This window comes from Vipera ursinii (assembly GCF_947247035.1).
Source record: "Vipera ursinii genome assembly, chromosome: 1".
Classification (NCBI taxonomy): Eukaryota; Metazoa; Chordata; class Lepidosauria; order Squamata; family Viperidae; genus Vipera; species Vipera ursinii.
Genome location: NC_139512.1, coordinates 93275029 through 93297587, shown reverse-complemented (window position 1 = coordinate 93297587; position 22559 = coordinate 93275029). Strand labels below are relative to the sequence as shown.

Below are 22559 nucleotides of genomic sequence, written 5' to 3'. Positions count from 1 at the left end.
CAAAGCAGCAAGACTACCATTTATTAATAAATAACATGGATTTAATGAACAGGTCATTGAGTTAGCATTCCCAAGGATCTTGTCAATCTCCTCAGACAGGCTCACACTGATTCCAGTTAATCACACAATACTTTGTTACTAACACATTGAGAAGATTTTTCCAGTCACCATCTAACTCAAAACATATCTGAAAGATTTTATTTGTCAGATATCTAGAAAATTTCTAAAAGCAGCCCAGAAAATGGTCCTGTAGTTTACCATGATCCCTACCAGAAATTCAGTTTGACATTGTTATTGAAATGCCAGGTCAGGTTTGGGAAGATCTGATTTTAGATTAAATGAAACCCATAAAACTAGCTGAAGAATCTTAGATTACTCAGTAAATTAGTTCACATATTGCATTAAGCTATCATGTGGCTTGTTCAATAGTGGATTAACATGTTGTATGATCCTATCTAATTGTGGTTTGTTCAATAAATCAAAATTCCATAAAACAGACTTCAATCAATACTGTATGTGAAATCAACTTCTATCTCTCGTCATACCAGTTATAAGAATGCAACTTGAATTCTATATAAAAAAGGCATTATATAATAACTACTATAATTTTTCAGCCCTCTCCTAACACAAAAGCAACATGCTGTCAGATTTTTAAAAAGGAAACCTATCTTTAATGTGTGATGTATGAGTGTGTAACATTGTTTTTTAATGTTACAAAACAGAAACAAAATGAGGTTATGGCAACATTTTATTGAGAGTAGTTGATTTCTATCAGGGATGGGAACCTGTTGCCCTTGAAAAGTTGCTGAATTATAATACCCAGCAGCTTCAACTAGCATAACTAATAACATAGGAAGTTGGGAATTACAGTTCAACAACAGTGGGAGGGCTCCAAGTTTCCAATTCCTGTTTTAGCTCCAATTTCTGACACAGGAACAAAGGCATTTCAAGCTGCTGTTCAAAGCTATTAATTTAAGCCCGTTAATTCTATCATTTACATATATTTTTAATTTTTACTAATATCATCCTATCTTAGTAGTATCTTTTTGGGAAGGTAACAGAAGATGTAAAATTGGAGCAATAATAAAACAAAATATTTTATGAGAAATCATCCTATAATTTTCTGTTCAGGGAACGGCTGCCACCAGTTAAGCATTCATTTCCCCAAGAGCAACTGTCATTTATCTCTATATTATTATAGTGACCACAAAACAGTCACCTCTTGGATACGACTCAAGGGAAAATTACTACAAAAAAGTAATCTCATGATAAATAGGCAAAAGTTATTTGGGATGTTATCTTTTAATTTAGAAATGGATGTTCTTATATTTTTTCTTCTCTTGAGTTTGTATTTTATCACTGTGAATAAAATAAAATAAAAAATACTGGGAAAAAAAGAAATGGAAGGCCACAAGCAATGTAAATGGTCAGTAATGGAAAACTATAGTCATATAAATTTTAGTTATACTAAACTATTGAAAAGAGCATTGATCCATACACTACTGATTAAAAAGTCCACAGGAAAAAAACCTTTTTTATATGGGAGAATGAGGAAAAAAATGGAAAATGAAAAATTTCAGAAAAAAGCAGTTCTCAACCACAATGCTTGTGTCATGCATTCCCCTTTTCCCCTATAGATTAATTTCAATTTTTATGAGCACTGAAAATGACTTCTATGAAATATTTTCCTTTTCAGTGTCTAAAACACTTTTAAAAATAAGTTTCTCTATTCCAAATATATAGCATGAACATTTTACATAATCTACATTACAGAACACAATTCCTCTATCTATTATAGAGATGCAAAGTATTTAAATTTTAATTTAATTTAAATTTAATTAGATTTATATACCGCCCTTTCCCGAAGGACTCAGGGCAGTTTACAGGGTATTTAAAATCAAGCAGTACAAAATACAAAAGTTAAAAAACAATTTTAAAAGATTAAATTATCCCTTAAAATAAAAACCCCAGTTAAAAATTCTCAGCCTGGGCCGGAGAGCTCAAAGAGCCAGGTCTTCAGGTCCCGGCGGAATGAACGAAGGTCAGGGGCAGTCCTAAGCTCCACGGGCAGCTGGTTCCAGAGGGCAGGCGCACCCACAGAGAAGGCCCTCCCCCTGGGTGTTATCCGCTGGCAATCTTTTACCGGCGGCACCCTAAGAAGACCCTCCCTGTGTGAGCGCACTGGATGAAGGGAACTTGATGCTGGCAGGAGGTGTTCCCTCAAATATCCTGGACCCAAGCCATTTAGGGCTTTATAGGTCATCACCAGCACCTTGAATCTCACCTGGAGGGCAACCGGAAGCCAATGCAGCTCGCGGAGTAGAGGTGTTACATGGGAGTATCGGAAGGCCCCCATCACAACTCGCGCGGCCGCATTCTGCACCAGTTGAAGCCTCCAAGTGGTCCTCAAGGGCAGCCCCATGTAGAGAGCGTTGCAGTAGTCTAAACGGGAGGTCACGAGCGCATGAGTGACTGTGCGTAGGGCATCTCGGTCCAGGTAGGGTCGCAACTGGAGCACCAAGCGAATCTGGGCAAAAGCCCTCCTGATCACGGCACCTATATGGTCTTCAAAATTGAGCCGTGAATCCAGGAGGACGCCCAAGTTGCGAGCCCTATCAACGGGGGGTAACACCTCACCCCCCATCATTAAAGGTGGAATGGACTGGTTAGTCCGAGATGCCGATATGCACAGACACTCAGTCTTGGCAGGATTGAGACGAAGCCTGTTTCTCCCCATCCAGACCTGGACCGCCTCCAGGCAATGGGACATCACGGCGAGGGCATCGCTGGGTTGGTTCGGGGTGGAAAGAAAAAGTTGGGTATCATCAGCGTACTGATGATACCCCACCCCGAAACGACGAATGACCAAAATGCATCTATACTTTGATAGTAAACATGGTATATATTTCATTTTTTCCCCTATGGAAGCTGATTTTCTACCCCCATATAAGTGGCCTCATCTTTTCCACCAACATTAGATTTGTATTCCTAGGCAAAGATATGGAAGTGAGAATTGGAAAAAAATATATATACAGGAAATATACAGAACTAGTAGTTAGTTGATTCAGTCTGCTCAAAACCAAAGATTAAGTGGCTCTGAATTATACCATCAAGAGATAAAAATACCATCACCTAGTAATAAGTATATTAATATATATTATATACAGTATACATTATCAGTAATTGTGTGCATGTGCGTTTTGCTATAGATTAAATAAGTTGGCTACAGATGTCCAGTTTATTGGTTCAAATTATTTCTTCACAACAGCTGTTTGCCAAGAGATACTTGCAAACAATCACACAACAAGCACTGTATTTAGACGTAATTTTGAATACTATGGACAGATTTAAAAATCAAATATGCTAAAGATACTTTGCGACAGGTACTTCAAAAAAATGCACCATTTAGAGTACTCTAGTCGTCCTCAGACAAGCGCTGGCTCTTCGGCTTTGAAACGGAGATGAGCACCGGCCCCTAGAGTCGGAAACGACTAGCACACATGTGCGGGGGAACCTTTACCTTTACCTTTACCTTTAGTAGATATATTAGGCAAACCTACTGAGCAAGCACATAACTCCATTTTTTCCCCAGGTTTCTCCTTACCCATTCCTCAGATCTACTCATTACAATCATAAACCCAGTCACAGGTGAACGCTAATGATTTAAACTGCATAACCTGAAGAATCACAGTTGAAGGATATGAATATTAGATTTGATTAAACTTATGATAAGAGACGCTCCATGGCATTAACTAGTAGAAACATTTACTGACTTAAATTTAGATCAACCAGCTGTGATAAGATACTTGGATGTGTGATTTTACCACCCTAAACTCTGCCTGTCTATTACTTTCAAGTAAACAGGCTATCAACTTGAACAACAATCCGGCTGTCAGATGGAAGACTCAAGTACTCTGACTTTGTAATTAGAGCCACTTGCTTAGAAAAAGATGGGGATTATCAGGAAAGAAAAAAGTAACCAGATGCAATTGTACCTTCAAACATAATTTAATATCTAAATTATGTTGCCTCTTCAGTATCTATTCTTAAAATATTCATGCATATACCTGTAAGTTCAATTAACATATTGTACAAGATAGGCTCAAGCCTCCAATTAATAGGAAACTCTCTGGGTAACTTTGAGCCATTAAATCTTTTTTACTCCAGCCTATTTCACAGAATTATTGCTGTGAGGTGAGAATGAGAGGAATACACCTATGAACCTCTTCACTGAAAACTCAAGAAAAAAGCTAGAATATAAAAGCAAATAAATTATATACGTAAAAATGCCATGATCTCTTTAAAACTTCATATATTGGTAAATGGGAGCTACAAAATGTTACCATGTAGAATGCCCTATTTCTAGGCCCAGCCAATCCCTTGTTTGGGATAACCTACTTTCTTCTTGGCTATTTTGTTTTTAGACACTGAAGACATTGAATATGGTCCATTCTCACTGGGCTGTTATTTTTGTTTATTCGAAAGAGATGGTCCTTTTAAACTTTTAAAAAAATTCTCTGAAAATTCATATTTTATTAATTACAGGTGAAACTCGAAAAATTAGAATATCGTGCAAAAGTTCATTTATTTCAGTAAAGCAACTTAAAAGAGGAAACTAATATATGAGATAAGACTCATTACATGCAAAGCAAGATAGTTCAAGCCGTGATTTGTCATAATAGTTATGATTAGGGCGTATAGCTCATGAAAACCCCAAATCCACAATCTCAGGAAATTAGAATATTACACGCAATCAATAAAACAAGGAGTGTACATAGAACAATATCGGACCTCTGAAAAGTATAAGCATGCGTATGTACTCAGTACTTGGTTTGGGCCCCTTTTGCAGCAATTACTGACTGCCTCAATGCAGTGTGGCATGGAAGCTATCAGCCTGTGGCACTGCTGAGGTGTTATGGAAGACCAGGATGCTTCAGAAGCGGCCTTCAGCTCTTTTGCATTGCTCGGTCTCATGTCTCTCATCTTTCTCTTGGTAATGCCCCATAGATTCTCTATGGGGTTCAGGTCAGGCGAGTTTGCTGGCCCATCAAGCACAGTAATCTCACGGTCATTGAACCAGGTTTTGGTGCTTTTGGCAGTGTGGACAGGTGCCAAGTCCTGCTGGAAAATGAAGTCAGCATCCCCATAAAGCTTGTCTGCAGAAGGAAGCATGAAGTGCTCCAAAATCTCCTGGTAGACGGCTGCGTTGACCCTGGACTTAATGAAGCACAGTGGACCAACACCAGCAGATGACATGGCTCCCCAAATCAACACAGACTGTGGAAACTTCACACTGGACTTCAAGCATCTTGCAGTGTGTGCGTCTCCATTCTTCCTCCAGACTCTGGGTCCTTGGTTTCCAAATGAGATGCAAAAGTTGCTCTCATCAGAAAAGAGGACTTTGGACCACTGAGCAACAGACCAGGTCTGTTTTTCTTTAGCCCAAGTTAAGACGCTTCTGACATTGTTTGTTGTTCAGGAGCGGCTGAAGCCCATGTCCAGGATCCGTCTGTGTGTGGTGGCTCTTGATGCACTGACTCTAGCCTCAGTCCACTCCTTGTGAAAGTCAACACTTTTGAATGGCCTTTTCCTGACAATCCTCTCCAGGCTGCGGTCATCCCTGCTGCTTGTGCACCTTTTTCTTCCACACTTTTCCCTTCCACATAAGTTTCTATTAATGTGCTTTGATACAGCACTTTGGGAACATCCAACTTCTTTTGCAATTACCTTTGAGGCTTTCCCTCCTTATGGAGGGTGTCAGTGATGGTTTTCTGCACAACTGTCAGGTCAGCAGTCTTCCTCATGATTGTGATTCCTACTGAACCAGACTGAGACACCATTTAAAGGCTCAGGAACCCTTTGCAGGTGTTATGGCTTAATTAGCTGATTAGAGTGGGACACTACAGCACGGAGACGGCATTGGTCGCTCTGGTGAATGATCTCTGGAGGGCTCGGGATAGGGGATGTTCCTCTGTCCTAGTCCTATTAGACCTCTCAGCGGCTTTCGATACCATCGACCATGGTATCCTACTGCGGCGTCTCAGGGGATTGGGAGTGGGAGGCACGGTTCTTCGGTGGTTCTCCTCCTATCTCCTGGGACGTTCGCAGTCGGTGTTGGCAGGGGGGCAGAGATCAGCCCCTAGGTCTCTCGTTTATGGAGTTCCTCAGGGGTCGGTTCTCTCGCCTCTCCTGTTCAACATCTACATGAAACCGCTGGGTGAGATCATTCGTGGTTTTGGAGTTGGGTATCATCAATATGCCGATGATACCCAACTTTTCTTTTCGACCCCAAACCACCCCAGTGATGCCCTCGCTGTGATGTCCCGTTGCCTGGAGGCGGTTCGGGTCTGGATGGGGAGGAACAGACTTCAACTCAACCCTGACAAGACTGAGTGGCTGTGCATTCCGGCATCCCGGGACATTCAAAATGTTCCATCTCTTTCTATGGGGGGTGAGCTGTTACCCCCCGTGGATAGGGCTCGCAACTTGGGAGTCCTCCTAGATTCACAACTTACCTTGGAAGATCATGTAGCAGCTGTGACTAGGGGGGCTTTCGCCCAGGTTCGCCTGGTGCGCCAGTTGCGGCCCTATCTGGACCGGGATGCCCTGTGTACGGTCACTCATGCGCTCGTGACCTCTCGCCTAGACTACTGTAATGCTCTCTACATGGGGCTTCCCTTGAAGACCACTCGGAGGCTCCAGCTGGTACAGAATGCGGCCGCGAGAGTTGTCTTGGGAGTTTCCCGGTACTCCCATGTTACACCTTTGCTCCGCGAGCTGCATTGGTTACCAGTTGTCTTCCGGGTGAGGTTCAAGGTCTTAGTGATGGTTTTTAAGTCCTTACATGGCATGGGTCCGGAATACCTTGGGGATCACCTGCTGCCGGCGTCAACTCCCCTCCGCCCTGTGCGTTCCCACAGAGAGGGCCTCCTCAGGGTGCCTCCGGTCAGAGAATGCCGGCTGGTGGCCCCCAGGGGGAGGGCCTTCTCTGTGGGCGCCCCGGCTTTGTGGAATCAACTGCCGGTGGAGCTCCGGATGGCACCGGATCTCCGCTCCTTCCGGCGCGGGTTAAAGACCCACCTATTTGAACAAGCTGGCCTGGCCTGATGGGGAGTTAATTTGGGTTTTAAATATTTGTATATTTTATTGCTTTATCTTGGGCATTAATTTAATTCTATTTTAACTTTTGTAGTTTTGTATTTTTATCATTTGCCCTGTTCACCGCCCTGAGTCCCTTGGGAGAAGGGCGGTATAAAAATTTAATAAAACTAAAACTAAACTAAACTAAACTTTGAGCATAAAATATTGCACCTTTTCACAATATTCTAATTTTCTGAGATTGTGGATTTGGGGTTTTCATGAGCTGTACGCCATAATCATCACAATTATGACAAATCACGGCTTGAACTATCTTCCTTTGCATGTAATGAGTCTATCTCATATATTAGTTTCCCCTTTTAAGTTGCATTACTGAAATAAATGAACTTTTGCACGATATTCTAATTTTTCGAGTTTCACCCGTATTCTCAAATTTATCCAATGTTTTCAATATTCCTATTCTGTTGACAATCACAACTGATTTTTGAGATCAGAGGAACTAATTTAAATGCATTATAATCATTTTCAATACTTTCTTTAAAACAAACATCTTCAGCATAAGTCTTACTCAGAAAATACTGAAAATTGTTAATTACTAGGAGCATCAGGTTTTCCTCATATTGTGTTAATCAATATATTTAATTGATCTCAACAGAGCAAGTAATTTAATTCCAAGCATTTTGAGCTGAACTTTATGTTCAACTGGACATTAGGAAAGCTTCGAGTCTGTAGAGGCTTTTATTTTATGATGGGATTGTTAACTAATAACTGGGGTTGGGGAAAAGTAAAGAAATATTTTTCACAGGACTTGAAGAAATAAAATAGTTTCATAGATTTAGTGGCAATTTTAATATTTAATGCCCATCAGCAATTTAGGAGAAAACACTATTATAGCAATGAATCATCATCAAGTTGTATCTTCAGATATGACAGAACCGTGCAAACCTGTAGTAATTTAAATTCACTCCCATAACATCAGTTTGTTCACCTTTATAGCAACATATAAATCAATCTATGCTATGATATAATGGTATACTTTATACTGAATAAATACAAAAACTCACATTTAAGTTCTATAGATGGCACACTTAAGAAAACTTTACACACTTGTTTTTCAGTCATATCATTGCAGTTGAACAATACACTTTTAGGCATGGGGGGGGGTCATTTGTTCTTCAGTCAGTGCCTTATGCTTAATTTATCCAGTGATGCCAATCTAGTACTAGTGACATTATAATTGCTTCCATGGTAGCAAATTGTAAAGTCACAAACACTGATTGATTCATTTCATGCTGCCACAATTCAGAAAGGAAGGTCAGGCATTTTCTTTAATTAAGATAAAGAATTATTTATAAGTCTGAACACAGTTCTTTCATCTCATTTTCATTTCACATGATTAAAAAAACAGCAATTAATTTCTTGTACATTTTTAGAATGTAGAAAAAGTTATAGAACATTATGGTTTTCCTGGGGGTTAGAGGGAGAAATAATATTTTCACTTACACTTAATAAGATAGGTATGTATTAACCAATACTTGCCATAATTGTTCTCTTTAAACAAAAGTTATCAATCAAGTATTTGTAAATGAATTACTCTGCCTTTCAAGGACATTAAATTTACTTACCAACAATATTAGTCTTTGATATTTCCTTTTCAATTCTTTTAAACTATCTGAGGGTTCTGCACCCAAGATGCTATACCAGTCCTTTTTGGGTGGTATGTCTTCAAAAGCCATTGCATGACTAGGTATTTCCAGTATCTGTTTAATTATTAGAACAAAGTAAGGAAAGTTAATTTATAATGACAAAAATACTAATGATTTCAAGCATGACTCAAAAAATTAAGCAAGGTATTTCTGATATCTTTAAATCAACAGAGAGGTCAAATTATTACAAAGGGAGGGATTAATTTTTCCCAACTTATATATTCTTCTATATATATTCTCAAAACCAACAAGCTCCAGTTTCTCCAATGAGGACGTTGAAATTGTTAACTGCCATCTTATGAGCAACCTGTCAAATTATTACGGAGAATGCTCATACTGAAATTAGTGAGAGGAATAGTAAAAACAGTATTAAAAGTATGTTAAAATAACAGAAAAAATGCCCATTAAATTGACAAAAATATTATGCAGGCCAAAATGAAACAATAAAATTAATACCAGATTTCACAAAAGGTAAAAAAAAAATGTTTTACAACCAATGACTTTAAGCCAGCAAAAGCTGAAAATTAAAGTTCAGATGTATTGAAATAAAAGGAGGTTTTGGAAAATATTTTTCTGAGTATTTTTGCCAGGATTCAAAAAAATTATGTAATTGATTTCTTGTGCTCAAAGGAGCTTTTTGTTTGATTTTTGCTACAATAACTGAATAGGATTTTTAAAAGCGAAGGCACTTCGAAACTGATAAGGCACTTTCAAGTAGACTAGCATTAGAAGAGTCTAAAGCCAGTTCTTTGGATTCCAGCTATTGAAAAATTTCTTTGAATAAGCACTCAAGATGGTGTGTATTACAAAGTATTAATCCCACTGATTTACCCCATAGAAAGATAAAAAGGACTGCAGCTTTGTTTACTGTTAGCCCGTTTTTTAAGACGCCTTAAAAATACATAAACTTTTATAAAACTCTTTTTAAGATTAAAAATGGAGAGAAAAATGCCAACATGCAAAAGTGCTGACTTTTAATCAACCATACTGAGGAAAAAGGCAATCCCAAGGACTTGAAGTAGTAAAATACATAATACAATTCATGTCAGGCACTGGCTAACAGCTCATTACATTAATGAACAGCAAAGAAAGAAAAAAGGCTTTAAATGTGAAGCAATCATGACAGCATCTCATTAGCCACTGGGGCCAGGGAGACAATTACACAAGGAACTGAACTCTTGAAGAACAAATATCCATAACTCTTAACACAATGAAAGCTCTTCGTGTTACTCACGGAAGCCACTTCCTCCATTTGACAGTGCTTATCCAAAATGCTAAAAAAAAGTCCACTTTCACAAAGTCCACTTAGGAATAAGAAGAGTTTGAAAAGTCCTTGGTAAGGAATTAGAATCACATAAGACTTAAGAAACTGCGATTATCTCTACCAAACACACACAGAGGTCAACCAGAAGACCACGTTGTGGGATCCAAATTAACCACTAAACTTTCAGCTCCATCTAAACCAGATATGTCAAACACAAGGCCCGGGGGCCGGATCCGGCCCGCAAAGTGGTTTCATGTGGCCCGCGAAGCCATCCTGGAAACAGTGAGGGAATGGCCCCTACTGCCTTGGCCCAGAGACCCTCCTTCTGCCAGAGACCCTCAGATTTGTCCCACTCCTGCCCAGGCCCCCATAGGCACCCTTGATGTGAACGATGTAGAGCTGGCCATGCCCACCCAGTAGGCCATACGCACTCTAGCCACGCCCACCCAGGCCATACCCACCTGGCCCCCTGAGGGCAACCGCAATGCTGATGCAGCCCTCAATGAAATTGAGTTTGACACCCTTGATCTAAACCATGAATTTCCACTATTTTTGTCCCATCTTGTTTCCATAGATAATATTTAACTAGGACTACCCCCCACTAATATACACTAATAGAGAAGAATTTGGCCTTTAGATCATCTTGTATTTCAGAATTAGTAATGGCTGCATTCAAAAGACAATTATAGCAAAAGAATACAGTTGTCCTCACCGACTGCAATTGGGACCAGCAACTCCATTGCTAAGTGATGAGACTGTAGAGTGAAATATCATGTGACTGTGCCCACCTATGCTGTCAGTTCCAGCTCCAGTTAAGCAAATAATCTGCAGTCGTTAAGCGTGTTACATGACTGCGAGTTGTGTCTTTCCCATTTTGCTTGTCAGAAGACATCTGTAAAGTTGAAAATGGTGATCATGAGATCACAAGATGCTGCAGCCATCATAAATGTACTCTGGTTGCTAATCAACTAAATCACGATCACATGACAATGGGGACACTGTGAGTACCACAGGTTTGGAGACTGGTCATATGTTTTTCAGAGCCACTGTAACTTTGAATGGTTGATGAACGAGCAGTCGGTAAACCTATATATGCTTAACATTTCAGCCTTGGAACCCAGAAAGTACATTTATACGTTCCATATGTTATTTTACTTCATGCTGTTCTCCAGAGAAATTGGACTGTGGCAATATAGAGTCCAGAAAGAAAGGTTGGTGCTGTGATCCCCAGTTCTATAGAACTTGGATCTGACAATGATATGTGCCAGAACTGAGATCTGGTGTATGTATACGTTAGAAATTTTCTGAAATTTGAAGTAGACAATTCTGGCTTTTGGTCAGCTCTCTCAGATAAACCAAATGTGAAAAATGATCACATGAGCTTTTTCTACTTTATTATAAGGTTACATTAACAGAACCTTGCAAGTTTGAAAATACAAATCTCCCATTGTCACTTTTAACAGTCTGATATGTTACGCGGATCTTTTTAAAGTTTTTTTCTTTCCTGGTTAAGCAGTTGCAGGCTCCTCCATTTTTATTTGTTTCCTAGGTACTATCTCTTCTCCTCCTCCCTCAAAGTCATTCCCACATACCATTCCACAAGTGTTTTAAACCCCAAACGTGTTTTCAAACCAACAAAATTATATTAGATTCAAAATGTTTCAAGAACACAAAGCATTTCAAGCCCTCATTTCTATGAAGGACAATTATACTTAATAACACTGTCAATATACATTTCCACAAGGGAGAGATGCATTAATTGGGTGTACAGAATAGGATTATTGTAGACCCTCCCTTTGCTAGCAGAAAAAAAGTTGATTGCTTTAATACACGGGTGTCAAACTGATGCGTCACGCGCAGGACATGCCCACTCTGGCTCCACAAAGGCAAAAACTGTCGTGATACGTCACGTGACGCAATCAAGCTTGACACCCGTGCGTTAATACAAGGGGTAGAATTCCTGAAGCTTTTAACTAAGGCTGGGAAACACATGGATTTAACATAGTTTTTCTCAGTCTCAGGTTGACTTTGGAATTTCCAAGAGGATAAGAAGCCCATACGACTGAAGCAATTATACTATAGCAGACATGTCAAACACAAGGCCCGGGGGCCGGATCCGGCCCGCGAAGTGGTTTCATGTAGCCAGCGAAGCCATCCTGGAAACAGTGAGGGAACGGCCCCCACTGCCTTGGCCCCGGCCCAGAGACCCTCCTTCTGCCAGAGACCTTCAGATCTGTCCCACTCCTGCCCAGGCCCCCATAGGCCCCCTTGATGCGAATGATGTAGAGCTGGCCACACCCACCCAGTAGGCCATATGCACTCTAGCCACGCCCACCCAGTAGGCCACGCCCACCCAGGCCATACCCACCCGGCCCCCTGAGGGCAACCACAATGCTGATGCGGCCCTCAATGAAATTGAGTTTGACACCCCTGTACTATAGTATCGTTTGCTTGGCTTTTGGCTTTGCCAAAGAATTGAGGCCTTTGAACTATGGTGCTGAAGAAGACTCCTGCGAGTCCCTTGGACTGCAAGGCGATCAAACCGGTCAGTCCTAGAGGAGTTCAACCCTGACTGCTCTTTAGAAGGCCAGATCCTGAAGTTGAAGGAAAGACTCACTGGAGAAGAGCCTAATGCTGGGAAAGATTGAGGGCAAGAGAAGAAGGGGACGACAGAGAATGAGGTGGCTAGATGGAGTCACTGAAGCAGTAGGCGTGAGCTTAAATGGACTCCAGAAGATGGTAGAGGACAGGAAGGCCTGGAGGAATGTTGTCCATGGGGTCATGATGGGTCGGACACGACTTCACAGCTAACAACAACAACATAGTTTGTTTCTTAATTTCTGGCCTTTTAATATCTTTTCACTTTCTGAACTCATCCTATCTGCTCTGTCTTCTCTTTATATTATATATTATTTTTATATATTATATATCACGGGCCTCTTTTGAAAAACTCATGAAAAGGGCTTATTCTTTAGCATTAATGTTCAGATGAATACTGCCTCTAAAGTTGTTGATACAGCATTGCAACATTCTTTTTACATAATAAAAAGACTATTAGTAAGAATGTTAAGAAAATTTGCTGTTTCCTGAAAAATGGTCCAGTATTTTCTGTAATGGTTAGCCTTATCAATTACTTTTCAGTTGGCCTTCATAAGCAGTTGAAAAAAGAGTATTCAGATTTTACTAGTTTTAATCTGCACAATGTGGAGTTAACATTTAATAATTAAAAAGAAAATGTCTCGGAAATTAGAAATGTCTTTCTTTTTTACAGTGACTTAGAGTCTCTTTAGATAAGGAGATGGACTGTATATAAATTTAATAAATAAAGCAATATAAATGCCTGGTGAGTTTCCTTCTGGAAGGTATTAATTAAGAAACATTCTGAAGCCTTCTCCCTTTGTAGCCAGGAAAGATATTGTTGCAAGATGAATTGCCAAATTACAAAGTCACTTTACAGCTGTAATGAGTACTCCAGAGACTGCTCTTTATATAAATATGTGTATGTGTGTGTGTGTGTGTGCATGAGAGTGTATGTCCGTTCACACATCTGCACAGAGAGCCATGATGCAACCACACTAACCATAAGGTATAGCTCAAATTTTCAGATTCTGAAATGGGACAGTAATGGGAATAAAAAAAGGTGCATTTACACCTTGTCAATTTGACTTATGGCCTAGTACAACATACTATGGGTCAGCAGCCAGTCAAATATGAAGGGGAAAAGTTGATTTTTAAAAAAACTTTTTGTTTTGTTATCTTAATCTGGGTTGACTTTTTCATATGGCTTGTGAATTTTGCAAGCTGCCCAGAGTCTTCTTGAGTAGGCAGCCATATCAAATGAAATAAATTGAAACTAAATGAATGGATACATGTGACACCTTTTCAGCAGTTCCTTAAAGCAAACACTTATTTTCTAAGCATTGGGTAGCAGTATTATGAGAACAGAAAAAATGCAGTTTCTTTCAGATTGTCAACAAGTACATGGAACATTTTTCCATGCTCCAAAATCATTGTTTTTTTTCCCTTTTTAAATCTGGTTTGCTATTAGAACCAATAATAGTGGGCACCATGGAAATCTGGTGGCTTGGAGAAATATATAGGTAGCTCTATAAGTATGCTAGGTAAAAAGGATTTAAGCAGTATGGAAGTAGTAATGTTCTGTACGCCAAAGCAGACATGGTAGCTACATTCTCAGACCTATGATCATAATTGTTGCTGTTTGGAACTCATAATTTATGACAGTGAAATGTACAATTCCAGCACACCATAGCAAAGGAGAAAGCACTGTAGTAAATGATGATCTCTGTTACTTAGTAAATGGGTAGGAGGTATTATTTTATCCTAAATTCTATGAATTTTTGGCAAGAAAATCAAGCTTTTATACATTTTTCTGAACTTCTGATTTCAACACATGGACTTTAGAGGGGGAAAAATTAAAGCCTGTAATATCATACAACATTTTATCGTACTGTCCCCATCCATCCTTGTGAAACACTAACAGCCCTTGAACAGGCTATAAACTATTGTTATAGATGTAAAATGCAGACTAAGAATTGTACTAGAATCTGAGACATGTAATGAAATGCTATCAATGACTACTACAAGTGAAACTCGGAAAATTAGAATATCGTAGAAAAGTTCATTTATTTCAGTAATGCAACTTAAAAGGGGAAACTAATATATGAGATAGACTCATTACATGCAAAGCAAGATAGTTCAAGCCGTGATTTGTCATAATTGTGATGATTATGGCGTAGAGCTCATGAAAACCCCAAATCCACAATCTCAGAAAATTAGAATATTACATGCAATCAATAAAACAAGGAGTGTACATAGAATATCGGACCTCTGACAAGTATAAGCATGCATATGTACTCAGTACTTGGTTTGGGCCCCTTTTGCAGCAATTACTGCCTCAATGCGGTGTGGCATGGAAGCTATCAGCCTGTGGCACTGCTGAGGTGTTATGGAAGACCAGGATGCTTCAATAGCGGCCTTCAGCTCTTCTGCATTGTTCGGTCTCATGTCTCTCATCTTTCTCTTGGCAATGCCCCATAGATTCTCTATGGGGTTCAGGTCAGGCGAGTTTGCTGGCCAATCAAGCACAGTAATCCCACGGTCATTGAACCAGGTTTTGGTGCTTTTGGCAGTGTGGACAGGTGCCAAGTCCTGCTGGAAAATGAAGTTAGCATCCCCATAAAGCTCGTCTGCGGAAGGAAGCGTGAAGTGCTCCAAAATCTCCTGATAGACGGCTGTGTTGACCTTGGACTTAATGAAGCACAGTGGACCAACACCAGCAGATGACATGGCTCCCCAAATCAACACAGACTGTGGAAACTTCACACTGGACTTCAAGCATCTTGCAGTGTGTGCCTCTCCATTCTTCCTCCAGACTTTGGGTCCTTGGTTTCCAAATGAGATGCAAAAGTTGCTCTCATCAGAAAAGAGGACTTTGGACCACTAAGCAACAGACCAGGCCTGTTTTTCTTTAGCCCAAGTAAGACGCTTCTGACGTTGTTTGTTGTTCAGGAGCGGCTGAAGCCCATGTCCAGGATCTGTCTCTGTGTGGTGGCTCTTGATGCACTGACTCCAGCCTCAGTCCACTCCTTGTGAAAGTCCCCAACACTTTTGAATGGCGTTTTCCTGACAATCCTCTCCCGGCTGCGGTCATCCCTGCTGCTTGTGCACCTTTTTCTTCCACACTTTTCCCTTCCACATAACTTTCTATTCATGTGCTTTGATACAGCACTTTGGGAACATCCAACTTCTTTTGCAATTACCTTTGAGGCTTTCCCTCTTTATGGAGGGTGTCAATGATGGTTTTCTGCACAACTGTCAGGTCAGCAGTCTTCCCCATGATTGTGATTCCTACTGAACCAGACTGAGAGACCATTTAAAGGCTCAGGAACCCTTTGCAGGTGTTATGGCTTAATTAGCTGATTAGAGTGGGACACTTTGAGCCTAGAATATTGCACCTTTTCATAATATTCTAATTTTCTGAGATTGTGGATTTGGGGTTTTCATGAGCTGTATGCCATAATCATCACAATTATGACAAATCACGGCTTGAACTATTTTCCTTTGCATGTAATGAGTCTTTCTCATATATTAGTTTCCCCGTTTAAGTTGCATTACTGAAATAAATGAACTTTTGTACGATATTCTAATTTTTCGAGTTTCACCTGTAGTATGACTATTATAGAAATGGACAGGTGCAATTATATCTATCTGCTGTGCTTTTAGATTTCCTAAAAGAACTTGATAGTTGTGTACTGTAATCAAAACAATGCTAGATTAGATTGATTTTGTATGTGATCCAATGTAGGTGTTACATTTTTGTTTTCCCCAGCACCATAAAGAAATTCTCTAGCCAAATATTTTTTTCTTAAACTAATATGAATTGTGTACAACCCATGTGCATACATACATCTTGGAATGTCACAGGCAATCAGCTACTATTTTGCTAAGCAGAGAGGCCAAGGTCACATATCTTCATAGGAAATTAACTTGCACAGGATTTTTTTTAATGGGATGGAAAAATATCTAGACAGATTCTGAAATTCACATTTAAGAGGCAAACAGAGGTACTTCTGGCTGCAAAGGTTTTCAGTGGTTCTAATTCAAGTGTTTTCAAAGATTTACTCATGATCAGATCATCCCTCACTTTACACCATTTATTAAGCATTTCAGGAGTTGGAGATGGAAGAAATATGTTTAAATGATCAGTAAGTTTGCAAGCGAAATGAAAAGAAAAGCATTGTAGTGGCTTATAGAAGAAAAGAGTGCAGGAAAAAGTTATATAAAAAGAATACCTGGAAATGTAGAGTTATTAATATCATGAGAAACAAACTTGTTTATTTCAATTTGTGAACCTACTTTTTAGCTTCTAGGTTTTTTTGACTCTGATTTTTAGATACCAGGACTAGGTTTCTTCTGTTAGGGCATGATTTCTTTAACCGTACTTTAGTAAATAAAACACCCAACACGAGATGGTTTACAAACTACAACGACAAGGGGTGTGTGTGTGAGAGAGATAGATAGATACAAGCTGTGATACAACTAAACAGGCCTCATTATATATGTGCCTATTTTGTGAGTCAGATCTAATGAAGGGTCTGGGGGCAAAACGCTCCGGTATATGAATTAAGAGAAATGATTTGATCAGCGGTGATAAAGAGGGACTTGAAGCAAAGCTTTTATTTATAGCAACTGAGCTAAGGAAGCGAGGCTTTTTGCAAAGTTTGACCCAACAGGTACGCCAATGACTTGAAACTCTCGGAAGGCGAAAGCTACTGAAGGCGAAATCCAGGATTCTACATTATGGCATAAATCAGGGCTCTTCAAACTTGGCCCTTTTATGACTTGTGGACTTCAACTCCCAGAATTCCTCAGCCAGCCATGCTGGCTCAAGAATTGTGGGAGCTGAAGTCCACAAGTCATAAAAGGGCCAAGTTTGAAGACCCCTGGCATAAATGCACACTACATTTTCTCCCCGGAAACTTGGCCGCTTCCTCCCACCGAAAGGAACAAGAAGTAAGGAGAACTAGGACTCTTCTGGAGATACAAGTCAGCCTCTATTGTAGTTTAAAACGCCAAACTTGGCCACCATACCTCTTCCTTCCAGGTGACCAAACGTCCGTCCGGCTTTTTCCGTACTCCCTCTCTCTCTCTCTCTCTCTCTCTCTGGCCCGGACGAAAAAATAAAATAAAATCCCGAAATGGTCCCCCACCTTTTGGGGGGGGGCTGGGGGGGGCTTCGGCAGCAAAAAGACCAGCAGCAAAGCAGAAGGGACGAGACAGCACTTCCCGGCAACGCTCTCTCGCAAGGAGGTCCTGCCCCCACTCCCACCCGATTGGCGCAGGAAGGAGAAGAGGCGGGGCAAGCAAGGATAAGCCTACGACAGGGGTAGGCAAACCTCGGCTCTTTTATGACTCATGGACTTCAACTCCCAGAATTCCTGAGCCAGCTGGGCTGGCTCAGGAATTCTGGGAGTTGAAGTCCATGAGTCATAAAAGAGCCGAGGTTGCCTAGCCCTGGTCTACGATAAGCTGTGGGTCCTTACGCGAGGAAAGGAAGATTTCGGCTTCGGTGGAGAACGTGGACGCGTTCATAGGCGCAGGGAAAGACTGTGTTTTGTTTGTTTTGTTTTGTTTTGTTTTTCTCCTTTAATGAGATTGGTGATTTTATATTGCAAGCTCTGGCTGCTGTAAACTACTGATTTAAATAACGCAAAGAACGAGGCTTGGGATTTTAGGTGACCCTCACGTAGATCTGCAACCTGTCATTTCACGCTTACCGTCCTAATTAAAGAGGCTGAGGTTTGAGAGACGGTATTGCCAACTCTTGCTTAGTTTGCAGAGACGTCAAGAAACCGGTGCAACTTTCCCGAGTGGCAAATTTTATTTCAAGGCTTTTATCTTTGTTGAACTGGCATCAAAAGTTTTCAAGCAATCTCAGAAAGTCTCAACAAATACGAGTGGTTTTTTTTAAACGATTGTTAAAATTGTTCAATTGATTGTTCATTGATAAAGTACTTGTAATCTGTTTCACATGTACCCTGTATTTGCATAGTCAACCTATCCTCTCTCTTCTTCCCCACCTCAGCCTAATTTAAATCTTGCATCAGTCTAGCCGTTCTAAACTTCTGATGAAGTAAACTGCAGCCCATGAAAGTTAATGTCTCTTAATAAAATTTATTAGTAAAAATATGTGGTACCAGATTCCTGATTTTTTGTCACCATAGAATAACGGTTCTTTTACAGTGTCTTGCAGGAATGCATGACGGGTCTTGTAACACTGGTTTAACTTGCACTGAGTTTATACAGTGAATCCTGTATTTCATACTATCATATGCTCATTTATGTGGCAGAGAAGTGAACTGATATTGCAAGAGATGCTAGGGTGGTAAGAGTTGTGATTTCATATACATAGCATGTTTTTAAATGGTGGAGACTTAATTTGTATCATCATCTAATTTCATTCACAGAAATCGATGATCACCAGCACTGGTTTACATACAGTTGCAAGAAAAAGTATGTGAACCCTTTGGGATTATGTGGTTTTTTGCATGAATTGGCCATAAAATGCGCTCTAAACGTCACGTAAGTCACAACAATAGAAAAACACAGTCTGCTTAAAATAATACTACACAAACATTAGCTGTTGTCATGTTTTAATTGAAGATAAGATGGAAACATTCACAGTGCAGGGTGGAAAAAGTATGTGAACCTTTGGACTTAATAACTGGTTGACCCTCCTTTGGCAGCAATAACCTCAACCAAACGTTTCCTGTAGTTGCAGATCAGACCTGCACAACGATCTGGAGTAATTTTGGACCACTCCTCTGCACAAAACTGTTTCAGTGTAGCAATATTCTTGGGATGTCTGGTGTGAATCGCTCTCTTAAGGTCATGCCATAGCATTTCAATGGGGTTGAGGTCAGGACTCTGACTGGGCCGCTCCAGAAGGCGTATTCTGTTCTGTTGAAGCCACTGTTTTGTTGAATTACTTGTATGCTTTGGGTCATTGTCCTGTTGCATCACCCATCCTCTGCGGGGCTTCAGTTGGCGGACAGATGGTCGTACATTTTCCTGCAAAATGTCCTGATAAATTCTGGAATTCATTTTCCCATTAATGACAACAATCCGTCCAGGCCCTGAGGCAGCAAAGCAGCCCCAAACCATGATGCTCCCTCCGCCATGTTTTACAGTGGGGATGAGGTTTTGATGTTGGTGTGCTGTGCCTTTTTTTCTCCACACATAGTGTTGTGTGTTTTTCCCAAATAACTCAATTTTGGTTTTATCTGTCCACGTTTGAAGTTTGCAAAAGAGCACCTGGATGTTCCACAGCACTACTGGCAAAATATACTGCGGAGGGAGCATCATGGTTTGGGGCTGCTTTGCTGCCGCAGGGCCTGGATGGATTGTTGTCATTGATGGGAAAATGAATTCCAGAGTTTATCAGGACATTTTGCAGGAAAATGTACGACCATCTGTCCGCCAACTGAAGCTCCGCAGAGGATGGGTGATGCAACAGGACAATGACCCAAAGCATACAAGTAATTCAACAAAACAGTGGCTTCAACAGAACAGAATACGCCTTCTGGAGCGGCCCAGTCAGAGTCCTGACCTCAACCCCATTGAAATGCTGTGGCATGACCTTAAGAGAGCGATTCACACCAGACATCCCAAGAATATTGCTACACTGAAACAGTTTTGTGCAGAGGAGTGGTCCAAAATTACTCCAGATCGTTGTGCAGGTCTGATCTGCAACTACAGGAAACGTTTGGTTGAGGTTATTGCTGCCAAAGGAGGGTCAACCAGTTATTAAGTCCAAAGGTTCACATACTTTTTCCACCCTGCACTGTGAATGTTTCCATCTTATCTTCAATTAAAACATGACAACAGCTAATGTTTGTGTAGTATTATTTTAAGCAGACTGTGTTTTTCTATTGTTGTGACTTACGTGACGTTTAGAGCGCATTTTATGGCCAATTCATGCAAAAAACCACATAATCCCAAAGGGTTCACATACTGTTTCTTGCAAGTGTAGTAAGGATGCACTGAATCCTTCTTTATAAGTGGAAGATCATTTTATTTTACTACTCAGTGATGCCAAGCATATATGTTCACTGCAATATCAGTGCCTATGTTCTTAAGCCTCTATTATGGTCCACTTTCCCTTAAGCTGCTAGGAAACAGGTAACAGTATATTATGCCATTACCCCAAATAAGGGTTTTATTTGTTCTCAAAAAAGTTGTATTCTTGAGAATTCTTGAAAGATTCTAGAGTAAAGTGTAGCTTACAAACCATTACATAGCAATTTCATAGATGACATTCTTGCAATTCTCTATGTGCATCTCTGCAGTGTGACATTCCTAGGCACCTGGCATGCCATAATGAACAATGGTCTATAAGCGACAAATTTCTCATTGTGGAATAGTTGTTCAGGCCTAATTAGCTCTAGAGCAGGGGTGTCAAACTGCTGGCCCGCGGGACAGATGTGTCATGCCAAAACAGTGCTCAACCCCATTGCCAGCAATGGGAAAAAAGTTGCGATACATCACGAAACATCATGTGACGTTGTGAGTTTGACACCTGTGCTCTAGAGCAGGGCTGTCAAACTGCCGGTCCACAGGTTGGATGTGTCACGAGGAAACCGCACCCACCCCATTGCCGGCAATGGAGAAAAAGCTCCAATACGTCGCGCGATGTCATGTGATGATGCGAGTTTGACATGGCTACTCTAGAGGAAATTACCCAAGAAGATATTACTGATTATATTAGCAGTTTTACTATGGCAAGGAACCATAAATGCATTTAGCATGTCATATTTTGTGCAGTCCAATACACCTTTTTAAAGAGACTTCATTTTAATGTTAAAATGTAACATATTTCATACAAGCAAGGGAAACTATATAGATTCCTTAAGGAACAGTGTTATTCTTCATCCAACTTGCAAAACAAAAGCGGTATTGGAGCAAGTAGTGACAGAAATAAGAATGAGAGGACTACTAAAATGATTGCAAAGAAAGGTATTTTCTCCAAATTCTAGCAACATTGATATGTACTGGATAATCCATAACCAACAAAACAAATGAAAAAAAATCCCAGTTCCTGAGAAGAGGCATTTTATGAAGTAACAACATAAACAGAGGCCACAAAAAACCTTTGAAGAGGCTACTATGAACAGAATGGAGCAGCAATTAGATTATGATGCAGCCTTTCAGATGATGCTGTCAAGGCAAACAGGAAAAAAAGTGCTAAGTATACATAGTGTTTAAATCATTTCCCTGTGCATTGTTGCTAGGAACATTCCAAATACGGTTGCTGTTTTCTAGCAGGCCCTAAAGACTGACTGCACTCACAGGAAAGCAAGTCCAGCTAGGGAGAGACGCTGTCACCATAGCAACCAAAAACCATTCAGAACAGCCATGCCGCTGCAACCGATAGTAAGTGTTTTATTTTTTCACATTATTCAAGTTTTCATTTATGTCAAATAAGGCTTTCATTAACTGCAAGAGCTTGAACTTCCCAGTAGCTTTTCTGCCAAGAAAGTCCCCCTTACTTTACCTGTTCATAGATGCAGTCTTTTCTGGGAACAATTGAAGTCCCAAATCCAAAATATGTACTATCCTGCTTTTCTAAGATATTCAGGATTTTCATCGTATCTAATCTTTGTCTCGCTAAAATTTGGGAAGCTATACAGGAGAAAGAGAATAGAAAGAAATTATCTTCTACCCTGTAGATAATGAGCAAAGGAAGGCTTATTCCAGGCCTTTATTCAGGTAGTGTGTTAAAACTGAATATCTGAATAAGTGTACATCCAGAATGTAATCTTGGTATGATGAATACTGTCCACCTATCTGATATTTTCATCTCTTATCTAGGCAATCTTATTTATTTCTGTAGCCTGTTGTTGTTTTGAAGTTGCAAATACAGCAAATGTGTTGAAGCCTTTGCAAAAGTAAGGGCTGAACATATTTTATTC

General features: G+C 40.2%; 1 protein-coding gene across 1 annotated transcript in view; it reads right to left on the bottom strand.

Annotated features, from left to right (window-relative positions):
* DNAJC24 (DnaJ heat shock protein family (Hsp40) member C24) overlaps positions 1-17886 on the bottom strand; it is a 45549-nt gene extending 27663 nt beyond the window's left edge. Inside the window, exons 1-2 of the mRNA XM_083349172.1 lie at positions 17680-17886; positions 8724-8858 (exon numbers count right to left, since the gene is read on the bottom strand). Of these exons, the coding sequence (XP_083205298.1) occupies positions 8724-8834 (111 nt within the window). The 5' untranslated portion in view covers positions 8835-8858; positions 17680-17886. The remainder of the gene's footprint in view (positions 1-8723; positions 8859-17679) is intronic.
* Positions 17887-22559: the final 4673 nt, after the last annotated feature.